This window comes from Camellia sinensis, chromosome 12, assembly GCF_055761805.1.
Source record: "Camellia sinensis isolate YWXY chromosome 12, ASM5576180v1, whole genome shotgun sequence".
In the NCBI taxonomy this organism is placed as follows: domain Eukaryota; kingdom Viridiplantae; phylum Streptophyta; class Magnoliopsida; order Ericales; family Theaceae; genus Camellia; species Camellia sinensis.
In genome coordinates this window covers 32,369,801-32,385,290 of record NC_138972.1, presented here as the reverse complement: position 1 = coordinate 32,385,290, position 15,490 = coordinate 32,369,801, and the positions used below count along the sequence as shown (strand labels likewise).

Here is a 15,490-nt window from a genome sequence, read left to right as displayed (position 1 = left end):
TTTTTCAAGCGGGAGAGAGAGCGACGTTCGCGTACCTATATATACCACGTTATTTTGGGAAGTATATTAAAAATTAATTTTTTTTGGTTTAAATTTTTTTTTGATAAAACATGTAAAAAAGTAAAGAAACGATATGACCTAAAAAAGATTAAAAACTAAAAAGTTACTTTAAACCTCTTTGCGAAGAGAGGCCATGTTTGAATATGGATAAGTTATATTGATACTCTTTGAAATTTTTGTTTAATATAGATTCTTTCATGTTTGAAAAATTACATTTCCTTGTTTATAATTTCATTATAAATTGATTGCTGATGTTATATCCTAAATTTTTTTAAATAACCATTTTGCTCTTTTTTTTACCATTTATTTTTTTTATCATCGTGATTATATTTTACAATTTTCCATCATTACATTCTACCTGAATTTATTCTTATAGAGTGATGATATACAAACATAAATTTTATATAAAATTTTCAAACACAATGATATACCTTAATGGTGACATTTCATTTTAAAACGAAACATTCATAAACATGATTTATGTTTACAACAACATCATTATCATAATATTTTTATGATATTTTTTGTATAAATTTTTATATATGAATAAAATTTTTCATTTTTATTTCCACTATTATTTTTTTTTCTTGTCTATTTATGCACATTTATTACAATATTACAAAACACTGTCATTCACATTTATTACAGTATTACTGAATTTTGTATTTTTTTTGTATTCGGTGAATTTAAAAAAAATATAAAATATTATATTTCTTAAATATATCTAAAAAATAAAAAAATTACTTAAAATATTAAAAAAATTCAATAAAAATAATTTTTTTTTGATTTTTTGTATGAATTGAACCAAAAACGGTGATTGTTATTTCTTTTAAAATGATATGAAAAAATTATCAATATTTTATATGTATAAAGATTAAAGATATTAATTTGATAAAGAAGTAAGTGTAATTTTTTTTTGTAAGAATATGTATTAATAAAAAATGTTGTTTAATTTGATAAGGAAGTAAAAGTGTAATTTTTCGTAATAATAAGTATTAAACAAAAATACCGGGTGTTAGTGTAATTTACCCTTTGAATATTCCTCAGTCTATCTGAACCCCATAAAAAAAAGAATATTCCTAAATTTCTCTCTCTCTCTCTGGTCTTCTTCTAGTACTACTAACTACTCATATATGATATACACACCCATAAATTCTGTCTCATATTCAGAGTGGAGAGGAATTGCAGAGAATTCTAGGGTTTCTTTCAATCCCATGAATCTGAACTGTAAAGTAAGCCCTCTTCACCAATCAATTTTCGTTTTAATTTCTGATCTCTCTGTTTTTTTCAATGAGATTTAGATATAAACCTATCATGCTAATCATTTGTAGATTTACTTTGTTTCCATTCCATGCACCAAACAAAAAGTCTCAAATTGAGTTTGAGTTGTTCGCTGTTTGGTACTTATTAAGGATTTGATATTCTCGTTTCTTTCCTTATAGTTTTCCTAGCAACCAAACGTTGGTTTTGTTAATTAATTTTTTTATCTAGTTATTTTTAGATGATGAGGCTTAATTATGTGTTTAGGGCATGTAGTCTATTTGAACATTTACATGTACATAATTCTGCATGAAGAGATCTGCAGCTTAGTAATCCAGGGCATGTTCTTGAGACATGCTTATCACTTTTGCCAAAAAATCAAATTATCATTGTTGCCATTATTATCTTTAGAGTACACATGGCACTCTCCTAGGAGAGTGTGGAGTAACATGGAGCGTAAAGTGGAGCATATGGAAGACATGGAGGAACACATGGCAAGACAAGACAAGAATGAAGATGAAAAGAGTGGGTAGATTTATTAGGTGGCTATGTGGGTTGTTTTTGTATTTTCTTACAACTTTTTGCCCATAAATGGCCTCATATGGCTATATTGTAAAGTCACCAACACAAATCAAAGACAAATTGATTTCTCTTTCGTGTCATCTTTTTTCTATCATAGGATTAGATATAACTTAGATTTATTTTTTGCATTTCCTTTACGACATATTCATTTCGAAGCAATAGGAATAGAGGTAATTTAATGGTTACTTTGATTGTTCACTCAATCTTCTTCTCCATCTCCTTATCTTCTTTTTCTATTTATTTTTTTTTCTACATTTGGCAATTGTTGAAGTCCTTTTTGTTGAGGCAAAAGAACCGTCAACACATTTGCTTGATTATTGGCTTGAAATTTAATTTGTAAGGATTTTCATGGCATGTCATGTCATGTCGGACACATAAACGACACGACACTCATCACACTTTTCTATATGTGCGTCGCTTAAACATACATGAAACACATTACAAGTTTAAATAAAAGAACTTGAAATTTAATGATAAAAGAAAAATAATATAAATTTATACTTACTATACTCTGTTAAACTTTAGAAATTAGTGTTATATAATATTGTATTTTGTTAGTATCTTCGAATTAAATGTTCTTTTTCGCAAATTTATTTATGACATTTAATAAATATATAAAACTATATATGACATGTAATGTTTCCCATATGTCGTGTCCAATATTTTTTGGAAATTATTGTGTTAGTGTCATGTTTGTGTGTGTCACGTGTCCATGCAGTGCTTCTTAATGTACCTAATTACAAGTATTCATAATGTTTTTAAATTAAAATTTTATTTAAAAATGTTTGTAATCCAATATTTAATATGAAAAATTCAACTCATTAACTTAATTCAAACTTATGTCAAATAAATTTAATAAAATTAAATGGTTAGTATTTTATAATGGAATGTCTTCAAATTATATTTTGGGTTAAATTATTTTAATACAACGGTTAATTTTTTATTTATAAAAAGAATTAATTTTAAAAAAAAAATTATGTATGAAAAATACATGATATGACACTTTTTAAAAATTTGGCACGATGACGACGAATATGACATTGCTGAAGTGTTTTTTGTGTCTATTGTGCCAAATCTTAGCAATAGCACGATTAAATAATAACTGCTGGATTTGATCTTGACTAAGCCATAGGCATTCAAGAGCTTATTGCAAGAGATGACAAAATTAGTAACCTTATGCATACAATTTTTTTTGTTTATGTTTACAAAATTTTAAAACCTGTGAACAAAAACTCGTTTGATTATAATTTTTATTTTCAAAAAATTGTAAATAGTTTACAAAATTCACTAAATTCTTCAAGCCAAATAAATTTTCATTCCTTTGTCTCTTTCCCCATCTCCGGCCAATACCACTTTCAGCCACTACCTCTGCTCATTGGCAACCACTTTTGGCCACCACCTCCTGCTAGCAACCACCTCCGGCCAACCCCCCCTCTTACTCATGTGTGTATCAAATATGTTTTTTTGTTTTTGCTTTTTGTTTTTATCAAAAATAAATATAATTTTTTTTAATGTTTTTTGTAAATAAAAAATAATAAATTGTAAACGTTAACAAATGGCACATTAGCATCAGTTGTGAGATGATTGCCTATCCATGTTTCAAGTCATGTAACTGTTTTAAAGTCTTCTTTAGAATCTAGATGAGTAAATCCAAATCTGTTTATGAGAGTTGGTGAGATGAATGCATTTTTCTTGAATAGTTCCTACTTCCAACAAGGGGAACTTAATGTTTCATAGCATGTAATCATTTAAAATCTTCTTGAGATGACAAAAGTCGAACTCTTTTAGCATCATTTAAGAGATGGCTGTCAATTTTTTTTTTTTTAATGATTCCATTCAAGATGATAGATCATACATTGAAATGCAATGTAGAATGTTGATGGGGTCATTGATATTCATGGGACATCCAAATGGTCTTTCTGTACAAGGAATAGGGGTGTCTTTTTGGCCTTCACTTTTAGCTTTCCCCAGTTCACTTAAATAATTTTAGTAGTAGGAATGCCTTTTGTTTCCTTCGCTAAATCACAAAATCAAACCTGGACAAATGATTTTAGAAATTCCTTACAGTTCCATAATTCCGTTATGATGTTTAGAGAATTATATACATGAATTCCGTTTGTTCTTGCTAATGCATGCCTGTCTACACATCTATCTAATAAAGCGTCTTCTGTATTGCAGTTGCTATTTCTGTATTTAATATAAATATGTATAAATGAATGGTTTCCATCTAATTACCTAAGCTGACTTAAATTATCTTTTTTTGTACAGCTACACAAAATATGCACCAAAGATCAGAAAGCTCAAATCAACTAAAATCCGATGCAGAAAACAGTAGACTATATACAATCAGTTCCCAAGCCTGGTGCGCTGGCACTGGCAACAATGCTATCTCACAGGATAGTTTAGAGGAAAGTACATTGAATTTATCTTCACTACAGAAGCCAAGTGATTCTCTAGGGACCAAAGCTATTGAAACACAAGCTAATGGTGGACATGATATAGGAGATAGCACAAACAAAGAAATGCACACTACCATGTTGCAACAATCAGGTACATAAAATTATCTTTTAAAATTTTCCTGTGGAAATGCTTCCTGGTAAGGGCTGTGCCATGAGACTTAGAAACAAAAGATGTCTGCTATGCTGCTGTAGTTTGTATTTCCCATTTGCTTTTAAGCCTTTATCTTTTGTCCAAAATAAATTATAGGGTGAAAGGTAGATTATTATGGATCCCTGGGCTTTAATGGAAATCATATTTTTACCTTGCACCTTCTTGTAAATTGGTTTAGTGTTCAGAAAAATTTTGTGCAAGTAGGTTTCTACTTGGGTTGACAACTCTCAACATTGAGCACTGTTATACCCATGTATTTATGGTGAAAACAACTCACTGCAAGGTTCATTGACAATGTTTATTGTATTTGTTGAAAAACTGCCTCATCTGTTCTGTCTCTACTATATATTGCATTGTAGGAAGCAGAACCACAAAGGCAGCTATATTGTTGTTGTTATATGTTTTTTAGTCACATGTCTATGGTGTGCTTCTGGTTCTGTTTCTACTGATGATCTATTTTTTTAGTTTGTTTTGAACCTATCATGCTTTCTGTTCTCAGTTATTCTTGCTGGATCTCTGTTTGTTATTCGTTAGTAATGCTTCCAAAGGACATTTTAATTTTTCTTTTCTATTTTTATCATTTACACATTGTGTACCCTGTATTATATTAAACACATGTTGTATCTGAAATTGCCAAAACATTGTACATGCTTTGAAGGTATGATAATTGCCTTTTCGACCTGCAAAGTTATAAATATATTTATAAGAAGAGGATATATGTATGTTTGTCACATTAGATGGTCCTGATGATATATTATCTTTATGGTCAGTTGAAAATTGTAAAGACGAACAGCTGCACATCACATCTGTAAAGCCTCCAACAATGGGTGAATACCTCACCCCACCTCAACTGGAACTCGTTGGCCACTCAATTGTACTCTCTCTCTTTCTCTCTCTCTCTCATAAACACAAAAACAGTTGAATACAGTTGTTTCAATGTTGTATATGTAAAGATATGGTCATGTTAACTTCATGAACTTAGTTTATTGTTTGAGATTATAAATACGGTTTTTATAGCCCTGTTCAGAGGACAATGTTGTCTAAATTTTATTTTAATTTTTTCCCCTTTTTATGCAGGCATGCACATCGTATCCATGTTCAGATCCATATTATGCGGGAATAATGCCTGCTTATGGCCCTCAAGCTTTGGTAAGCTGTCTCTAGCCCCTTCTATGGATGTTGAGTTTTAATGCTAGGCTTGATCTGCATTTGGGTGATTCGCTGTTTGGAAATTTATGGGATATAAAATTGATGAATAAGATGAGCCCTTCAATTGACAAATGTTCTTGTTTTTATTTTCTGATGAGAAACTACCCTGTTTGTTGTAAACTACCCCATTTATGAAGTTCTCACTTACTTTTTTTTTTTTTTTTGATCAACAACAAAAGATTTTATTAATAAATCAAAAAGGGGGCATGCATGAGGCATCCTCATATAGAAGGAAAATGAAAATATAGAGTGCAGAATCCTAACAATATTATCACAAGCAAAAATCTACTAATCACACACCGACAACCAATCTCTAGCTAACAAAAAGACTAGAACCCCCTTAAAGAGCGAACTCTACGAAGCTTAAAAGGAATTTAAGTAGCAAACTTTATCCCGCAATCAGTCCACTTCCTGAATTTATCTTCAAACAACCTTGTATTTCTTTCCAACCATAGAACTCAGAAAGTTGCAAAGACCATAACATTTTGGCTCTCTTCGAGTCTCCAAATGTGTGAAAATCAACAAGGAGCATATGCACAGTCCCTTTTGGTGCTACCCACATAACATTTCCGATAAGGAACAATCTGTGCCATAAATTCAAAGCAAAAGGGCGATGGAGAAATAAGTGATCAACTTTTTTCCCATTTTTACGACACATAATGCACCATTGAGGATTTAGAAAACGATTAAGTCTTCATCTCTGCAATGTATCATCTGTCAAGATGCCTCCATGAACCAAGGCCCACATGAACACCTTCACCTTTAGTGGAGCACAAGCCTTCCAAATTCTTTTGCAAAAAGGAAATTGAGGAAGTTCAGTATTATCAATGATGTTATCAAAAAAAGACTTACAGGAAAATATCCCAGAAGAATGAAGAGCCCACACCTTATCCTCCAAAAGAGGAACCAAAGAAAAATGATCAATCTTGGATAACAAAGTGGTCAACTGTGTAGCCTCCCTATCATTAAGGTTCCTTGAAAAATCAAAATTCCAAGAAATTGGAGCCAAAAGTGAACAAGCCATGGAAGCAATCGAGGAATTATGAGACCTAGCCACTCTATAAAGATGTGAAAAATCAAAAGCAAAAGAAGATTGACCCAGCCAAACATCCTCCTAGAACCAAACAAGTTCCCTATTGCCCACTCTCATAGAAAAGATAACGATACTAACATGTGTACTGAGAAATAGATTTCCAAGGAGCACGACTGTTACCCCTCAAAACCACCTGTGAATCCCTACCATTGTCTTGATTCCCATTTTGCTTCTAATAACCGCATGCCAAAGTGAATCACTCTCTAGTGAAAATCTCCGTAACTATTTGCCAAGAAGTGCCATGTTTCTAATCACCATATTACCAATAGCCAAACCCCCTTTCTCCTTAGGTAACGAGACTAAATTCCACTTCACTAAGTGATCCTTCTCCCCTCATCCTTACCCTTCCAAAAGAAAATCCCTCATCAACTTTTTTTATTAACCTTGCCACCTTAATCGGAATCTTGAACAAAGATAAGAAATAAATGGGAATACCACTCAAAACAATCAAACCAAAGTGTATCTACTCGCCCATGACAATAAAGTCTTACTTCACCCTTCCAATCTCTTACCTATCATTTTGATAACTGGATTCCGAAAAGTTTCACGTCTAGGATTACCCCTAATGGAAGCCCCAAATACTTGGACGGAAGTGACTTGATTCCACAAAAAGTGTTGCCCTGCTCTGAAGCTGGTCGTGCTACATATTAATGCTCACCATGCTACATTTCTCCAAATTAATCGTAAGCCCTGAGATTCCTTCCAAAAGTCTCAAAATCGCGTACAGATTAACTACTTGACCCTCATCCCCTGAAGCGAAAAATATGGTATCATCCGCATATTGTAAGTGTGTCGGACTAACTCTATCCCTTCCCACGTCCAGCCCTGTATAAAGACCTAGATCCCTAGCTCTATAAACTGTCCTTCCCAAAATGTCGGCCACCAAAATAAAAAGCAAAGGGGATCACGAATTCCCCTGCCGTAACGCCTGCAAAGCCCTGAAGCATTCCCCTATTTACCACTAACTAACACTGACATGTTGCAAGTCAGCAAACATCCCCTTATCCAAGATCTCCACCGCTCACCATAACCCTTTTTATCCATTACAAAATCCAAAAATTGCCAATCCACACGGTCAAATGCTTTTTCGAAATCTACCTTAAAAATAAGTCCCTCCTTCCCTAGATTCCTATACTTCTATACTACTTTATTTGCCACTAAGGCTACATCTAAGATTTGTTTACCTTTTACAGAAGCCCCTTGCACCTTAGACACAGTCAGAACTCCTTAGTCGCTTTGATAAAACCTTCCCTAAAATCTTGTAAAGTGATGTGACCAAACTTATAGGCCTAAAATCTCCAATTTTGACGGCACTCACTTTCTTAGGGATTAAAGAAATAAATGTGGCTTTTGTGCCCAAGTTAACAACTCCCAACTCATGAAATTCCGAAAAAACTCTCCCTAAATCCCCTTTCACCACTTCTCAGCAATCTTAAAAAAAAGCCATGGAAAAGCCATCTGGGACTGGAGTTTTGTCTCTTTCACAATCAAAGACTGCCTTCCTAATTTCCATCTCATCAAATGGCCTTTCAAGCCACATTGCAATTGCCTAATCAATGGTTTCCCACTCGAGTCCTACAAACCCTGGTCTATTCATCTCCTCCTCGAATAAAGCTTAGAATAAAAATAATAAATTCCATTGATAATCTGATCCTCCCTCTCCTCAACTACCCTTGGGCTCACTTCTAATCTTTTGATAAACTTCTTTTTTCTTTTCTCGTCTGCAACCCTGTGAAAATTTTTTAAGTTGACATCCCCTTCCTTCAACCAATTGACCTTTGCCTTTTGAGCGCAAGAAATTTGCTCATTTAAAACCAGATCTTCCAATTTCAACCTCAATTCTGGTCTTTCTCTTCTTAATGCTTCATCTAAACTCCCCTACGACTCTAAGGCATCTATTTCTTTGATTCTACGCATCACCTCCTTTAAAATCTCTAGATTCTTGAAAACCTCTCTATTCTTGCACTTCACATTCTCTGTAACCATCTTCAATTTTCTCATAAATTTAATACTTTTCCATACATGACAACTAGCATTGGCCCACAATTCCTCAAAATTTTGTTTAACAGATGGATGCTCTAGCCATATGTTCTCGAATCTAAATGGCATTGGTCTCCATTTTAATGGGCAACCCTCAATCACTATGGGACAATGATCTGAAATTAATCTAGGTAGCGACTTCTATCTTAAATTGGGAAGAACCCCTTCCCACCCCAAGGAATATAAAAATCTATCCAGTCTACTACACACCAAATTCTCTTGAAGATTAGACCATGTAAATCTCGCATTACACAAAGGAGGATCCACTAACTCACATTCTCTTATTAACATATCAAAATCCCTCATACTCCTGTTAATTCTATTCCCATTGAGCTTCTTTGAGATTTTCTTGACCACATAAAAGTCTCCCCCTAAACACCACATTAGGGAACACAACCCAAATAACTCGTATAACTCCTCCCAAAATTCCTTTATCCTAGAAGGCCTATTAGGTCTATTAACCCCAGTCAACCACCACTCCGAATTGTCGAGATTCCTACACCTAATAGAAAGTGAAAATTCTCCCACTATAGTTTCACACTCAGAGACAACCCTCTCATCCTACATAAGCAAAACGCCTCTTGATCTACCAACTAAAGGCATGCAAGCCCAACCCCTATGTCTAACCCCCCAAATACTTTTCGTGAACCACCTATCTCACACTTCTACTTTAGTTTCTTGAAAAACCACAATGTCCGGATGATGACATCTTAGAAAATCCTTGATAACACCCCTCTTTTTCTGAGAACCCAACCCCCTCACATTCCAACCAATGATCTTCATTGGAAATCATTCTCACCCCTAACCTCCTCTCTTCTTCTTTTATAATTAACCAAACATGTTAAGTTCCTTATCTCCCTAGCCCCCTTCTTACTGCTTTCTCTTTCCTTTCCAACAGCTTTACCCGTCGTGGTCTTATTATTCCTACTAAATGACCCAAAAATCCCCTTAATTCTCACTAGTGACAACCACATATCCTGAAGAAGCTGCATAAAATGAGGCACCTCCTTCTTCTCAATTGGGCAAGTCTCATACTTGCTGAACTCCTTCAACCATCTTCCCGTTTCCTCCTCCCTTACACCAAAAACATGTCCCCTCTTGTCAATATGATTATCCGAGACCCCATCCTGATTGTCATTCACCTGATTTTGAGAAATATTAGCTTGTAAGGACTCAGACACAATGGCACTCATTCACAATGGCCCACGGAGTTCCAAAGGCAGCCCCTTGGTCAGTAATACCTAATGATGATACCTCAAGAGCAGAACACAAAGATCTGGAAAAAGTTTTCGCGTACTTCAATTTTTCATTTTGTTTATTTTGCATATTATTCATTATGGCTGCTCGTTGATTTCACACTTGTCAAACAATTTTGTTTCTTGTTAAAAATATTAGGAAAAAGGTCCTTCAAAGGTGGCTTCCTAGCTTGGTAGCTTTTTGAAAATGTATTCATGATTTTGAGGCTTCCTAAGTGGAAGAGATTGAAAAAGATAGACAACTACACAAGTCAACTTGTGTTGAAGTAAATGAGTATGTTCAGCACCATCATATTCTATATTCCTGTTTTCCCCAAGATGGCTACAAGGGAGTTGGGAAGGTTATTTGTTGTTGTCGTTTTGAAGATCCTGCCTTCAATGGCTATGAAAATTCATGTAGTTGAGTGATAAAGTTTAAATTAGCAAACAAAAGACATGAATTGGTTAAGCTTAAAAACACCTCAGTAAAAGATAAGGGAGAAACTGATAAATTGGGTTAAACTGGGCTGCAAAATATTTTATTGAAGTAGTGTAAAATATTACACACACTAATAAGACTATTTGATTTTGTTGTGTTTTATTTGGGTTGTTTTATCAATCACTGGATATGTAATTTCTATATTTTTTTTAGAAAAAAGGTAAATATTTTTGTTCTGGAATTGTGTAAAGTGAACTGTTCCCTGTATGACCGTAAACTATCGAGATGCCTTTGCAGTGGCTTTAAATATATTTCATGCATCATTCAATCTTTCAGTCTATAATAGCTATATTTCATATTAGAATGTACTTTGGAACAATATGTGCTGTTTAACACTATTGGAAATTGTTTTAGGTACATTCTAATGCACTTGGAGTGCATCATGCTAGAATGGCTTTGCCCCTTGAAGTGACAGAGGAACCTGTGTATGTGAATGCTAAACAGTACAATGGAATTCTGAGGCGAAGACAATCGCGTGCAAAGGCTGAGTTGGAAAAGAAACGAATAAAATCTAGAAAGGTGAGTTGTATGTATGCACAGGTGCTTGCACAATGAACATGTTTGTGCACTATGCTTGTCAGTATTTGCTCATTTGCTTGAATCTCATGCACATGCTTTATCATTTCATTATGTTTGGTTTTGTGGTTCCTAAGTACTTGTTGCATTTTTTTGGGTTTTGTGGCAAGCATGAGAACACTAGATTGCTGCTTAAAATGGTTGGTATAACTCATTTTCTCCCTTAAAAACAGAAATAATTGATTTGCATATGTTAGAAAGTTGGCTATTAAAATATTTTAGAATGTGTCCGTTTGAATGTTTGCGCCTGTTTTTGTGCTTGGCCATAATGAGTCGATCTTTTTGTTAGTGCTTTAATGAACCTAGTCTCTGGAGGATAAGAATGGTTGTTAAGGGGCTTGACAGAATTTGCAGTAACTGTTTCTGTGAGTGTTTTTGACTTGAATAGATCAAAATTTTAGCCACCCACATTGTGTGAATAATGCTTGTAGAAATGAATCGATAGTTGCATGATTAATTGAATATTAAGGAGAAAAGAAATGTGGTGTTCTATTGGGAAAAAATGACCTTTTTTTAGGACCTGAAATTACTACTTGAGGAACATGTAAATATGCTTGTAATGTTTTAATTTAGTTACTGGTACAATACGGGGTACATCAATACGGTAAAATCCAAAAAAAGTGAGGTACGGATACGGCTTGGTATGTTTGTAAAAAAATATTTATTTTTAATTTAGAGTAATGCAAAAAGTGATTAAATGGTTTAATTTGTTAAGATCCAACCTACAATTAGGGTGTGTTTGATTGGACGGATTGGATAAGCGGGGATTAGAATCTATCGGATTTGAATCTGGGACTGTGAATCCCTCGAACTATTTGGTTGGATTGGATATGTATCCTGTGTTTGTTTTTTTCATGGGATTAGATGTCTAGAAAGGACTATTTTTAGTGAATTCAATGTTGGTTGGACGGACTGGATAGGATAAATAAACAAAAGATTATTTTACCTTTTTTCAATTGTTTACTAAGTAATAGTAATATTACACATATCTTTGATATTTTAATTATTTTTAGCTAGATTAAATAAAAATTTATTTCATTTTATTTTTTACACAATAAATTTATTTTTTAAAAATAAAATAAATAAAATATCAATAAAAATGTTATTTTCTATGAAGCACGGACACGGACAAGCGATACGACACAGACACGCGGACACGCAAATTTTCAAAAAATAAGGGACACAACACGCTGGGGACACGTTTAATATATATAATTAATTTTATTTATTATATGACATAAAATTATAAAAAAATTATTCAAAGATAATAAAAAATACAAAATAATACTATTAAAATTATAACAGAGGCATTTTTTTTTTACTTATCACAAAAAAAAATTATAACAGAGGCACATAGAGAGAAGAAAATATAAAATGAAATTAGAAAAAAAAAAAATAGAAGAGAGAGAGACTCCCACTCACTGACCATATGAAAGAAAAAGAAAAAGAAAAAGAAAAAAAAGAAGAAGATCAGAGACAATGAGAGAGAGAGAGAGAGAGAGACAACATCAAAGAAGAAGAAGATCGAAGAACGAAGAAGAAGAAGAAGAACGAAGAAGAAGAAGCGAATGTGTACCTCAGCTAATAGCCGACGAGCAATGACGACGAACGATCAGGTCTGCTATCTCTCTCTTCTGTTCTTCTGTTCTCTTCTCTCTCTTTTTGCTCTGTTCTACCTCCATTTAGGGCACATATTGTTTTGTTTCTATTTTTTTACAAATTGACCCACAGAAGTTCCATAAACTGTGAAATTGACCCTGAACGTGTCCCCGAAGGTGTCCAAACATGTCTGGAACGTGTCCGGCTGCAAAAAAAATTAAAAAAATTTGGGACACTCTTAGCTACATATCGGACACGTGTCCACCGCGTGCGACACGTGTCCGTGTCCGACATGTGTCCGACACTGGTATGGAGCCCTTGGAGAGGTGTCTGTGCTTCTTAGGTTTTTTTTTAATTAAAATTTTAAATAAATTTGTTTTTAAAAATAATAATAATTAAACAATGAAATTAAAATAAAACATCTATTAAATTTAAATAATGAAGTTAAATAAAATATAAACAAAATTTTAAAATAAAATATCAATAAAATATCTATAAAAAATTATTTTTAAAAAATTAAATAAATAAAACATCAATAAAAGGTTAAATAAAATTATTTTATTTTTAAATTGAGACATTTAAATTTTATTGAATTTCATTGAATATAATACATAATTAAATAGTAGAGAGTCAAAATGGTCATTTTACCACCTAATCCCAACAGTGGATAGTCCTCCAAAAATTGTCCCACACCCCCCTAGGATACAATAGTCCCCCATATGGGGGATAAGGAGTCCGGCCGAACTCCATGTCCGGCGGACTAAAAAAAAAAAAAACGGTGGATTGGATGCTTCCCCCGGATTACAATCTGCACAGTAAATAGTCCCCCCCTTGTCCCCCAATCAAACATACCCTTAATATTAAATGCCAAAATTAAAGGTATAAATCAAAATTAAATGTCCATATATTAAATAACTTACAAATTATAGCTTAATTTTAAAATCATGCTAAGCATAAAACTAAAAATAAAAAAGAAGTCTAGTGAAAAGAATTTTTATCGCTGTGGTAGAAGAAAATATTGTTTCAACTTAGGTACGGTGCAGTTTGGATATGTACTAGGTACGTCTGGGTACGCCAAAAATTAAGAAGAAAAAATTTGGATACGTGTTTTATATATCCGGTTCGTATGCAGAAGTACCATACGTCGATAAGTACCCGGTACGGGTACAATATGTTTTTCGAAGTACCCTTGCTTCATAGGCGAACACATAGGGTAATCTTGAATGCCATTGGCACTTTTTTTATTTATAAAACTAATAAAGTATATTTGAGTGTTTTTCCAAGATAGTGTTTTAAAGATAATGTTTGGTTACTACTGCATGTTTAACAGCCTTATCTTCACGAATCACGTCATATGCATGCCATGAGACGGCCTAGAGGTTCTGGTGGCCGTTTTCTCAACACGAAGAAGCTCGATAGCGCTTCTCTTAATGTCACTTCTGACAAGGGCACTGATTCTGGCTCAGTTACCTCTGCAAAGTGCAGCAGTTCATTGGGTTCTAAATCAACACCCTCTAATCCTTCTGGAAATGATGGTTCCTCCACTAGTCACAAAGAAGTGAAGGAATCCTCAGTGCAGGACATGAATAGTGCACAGACATTCTCCAATTGCAACACGAATGTCAACAGTTGCTATCCATATCAGCAGGGCTTCCAAATGTCAGCATTTTACTCGTTTCAACATGAAAGGATTGATGGAGAAGACTGCTCTGGGCAGCAGCACCAGTATGCTAGGATTGTTGGGAGCCAGACCCCACACCGGGACGTAACCATCAAATGAATTATCTGTGCAGAAGGGTGAACCATCTTTCGGTCATTTGCTTTAATAGTTTATGAATGGTTCTAGCATTCATGTGACCTTGAGGTTATGCAGGTGGATTATTCTGAAACTATAGCCTGTTTCTGAAACTTTCAAGTGTCAAATTAGGTCATGTTTTGTGTATATTCCGAAGCTAGGTCTTCTTGTTAGTACTGCTCCAGGCCACAGGTTGGGTGAAGCTGGAGGTACTGTTCCAACCTGTTGCTGTGGTGTGTTGGCAATTCATTCTTGGCTGTTATGTTGGTTCAGTTTTTATATGGGAGGTGAGGAGGTGAATTGGGGACCCCTTTGGCATTTTCGTTGTGCCTTTGACTCTTAAACCTTTTCCATATACAGGGTGAGTAGGCAATATGTAAAGTGATGATGACTATAGAAGACATGTACATTAATCTTTCCGTTCCTTCTCAAACACTTGCAATGAGTTTTGGAGATCTTGACATCTAATATTGTCCAGGTATGTGAAAATAATGTTTGTTCTTGATAGAATATTTGACTTTTGATTGTCATTTTTGGGGGTCTTAACACTAGTGCACTTCATCAGTCTTTCTATTTTTTTTTTCCATGTTTTTTTAGGACATTAATCTTTTCTAGTTGTTTAATTACCTAAAGTACAGCTGTTGTCTTGGTCCTTGATGCTACCCCAAATCCTCCAGGTTAAATGATCAATCTTGAAATTACACCTTTACAATGGGTCTGATCTGAGTTGAATAGAGGAGATCTATCTCAAGTGATGCTTACTGGTGAGCTTGTTATGTAAAAGTTGCATGATGGGAGCAAGGCTCACATGAGAATATTTCGAGTGGTTTTTATGGAATTCTAACTGGAGCAATAATAATGTATACATTGGGTGGTCAGCTTTTTTGTTCATCTCCAATTGTGCTTTAGATTGTTATAGGACAAATAGTGAT

At 34.0% G+C, this 15,490-nt stretch overlaps 1 protein-coding gene across 1 annotated transcript; it reads left to right on the top strand.

Annotated features, from left to right (window-relative positions):
* The first annotated feature begins 1,080 nt into the window (after positions 1–1,080).
* LOC114267997 (nuclear transcription factor Y subunit A-1) lies at positions 1,081–15,026 on the top strand. Its single transcript, XM_028209099.2, has 6 exons — positions 1,081–1,292; positions 4,171–4,452; positions 5,283–5,386; positions 5,590–5,661; positions 10,943–11,107; positions 14,094–15,026. Exons 2-6 carry the CDS (start codon positions 4,182–4,184, stop codon positions 14,541–14,543), a joined length of 1,062 nt encoding a protein of 353 aa, XP_028064900.1. The 5' UTR covers positions 1,081–1,292; positions 4,171–4,181; the 3' UTR covers positions 14,544–15,026.
* Positions 15,027–15,490: the final 464 nt, after the last annotated feature.

Bases quoted from the DNA above. Each gene is read 5' to 3' on its own strand.
- LOC114267997 (XM_028209099.2), top strand. From the start codon at position 4,182: ATGCACCAAAGATCAGAAAGCTCAAATCAACTAAAATCCGATGCAGAA. The intron at 4,453-5,282 runs GTACATAAAATT...CTTTATGGTCAG, and splicing joins TACCATGTTGCAACAATCAG to TTGAAAATTGTAAAGACGAA. The intron at 5,387-5,589 runs GTACTCTCTCTC...CTTTTTATGCAG, and splicing joins AACTCGTTGGCCACTCAATT to GCATGCACATCGTATCCATG.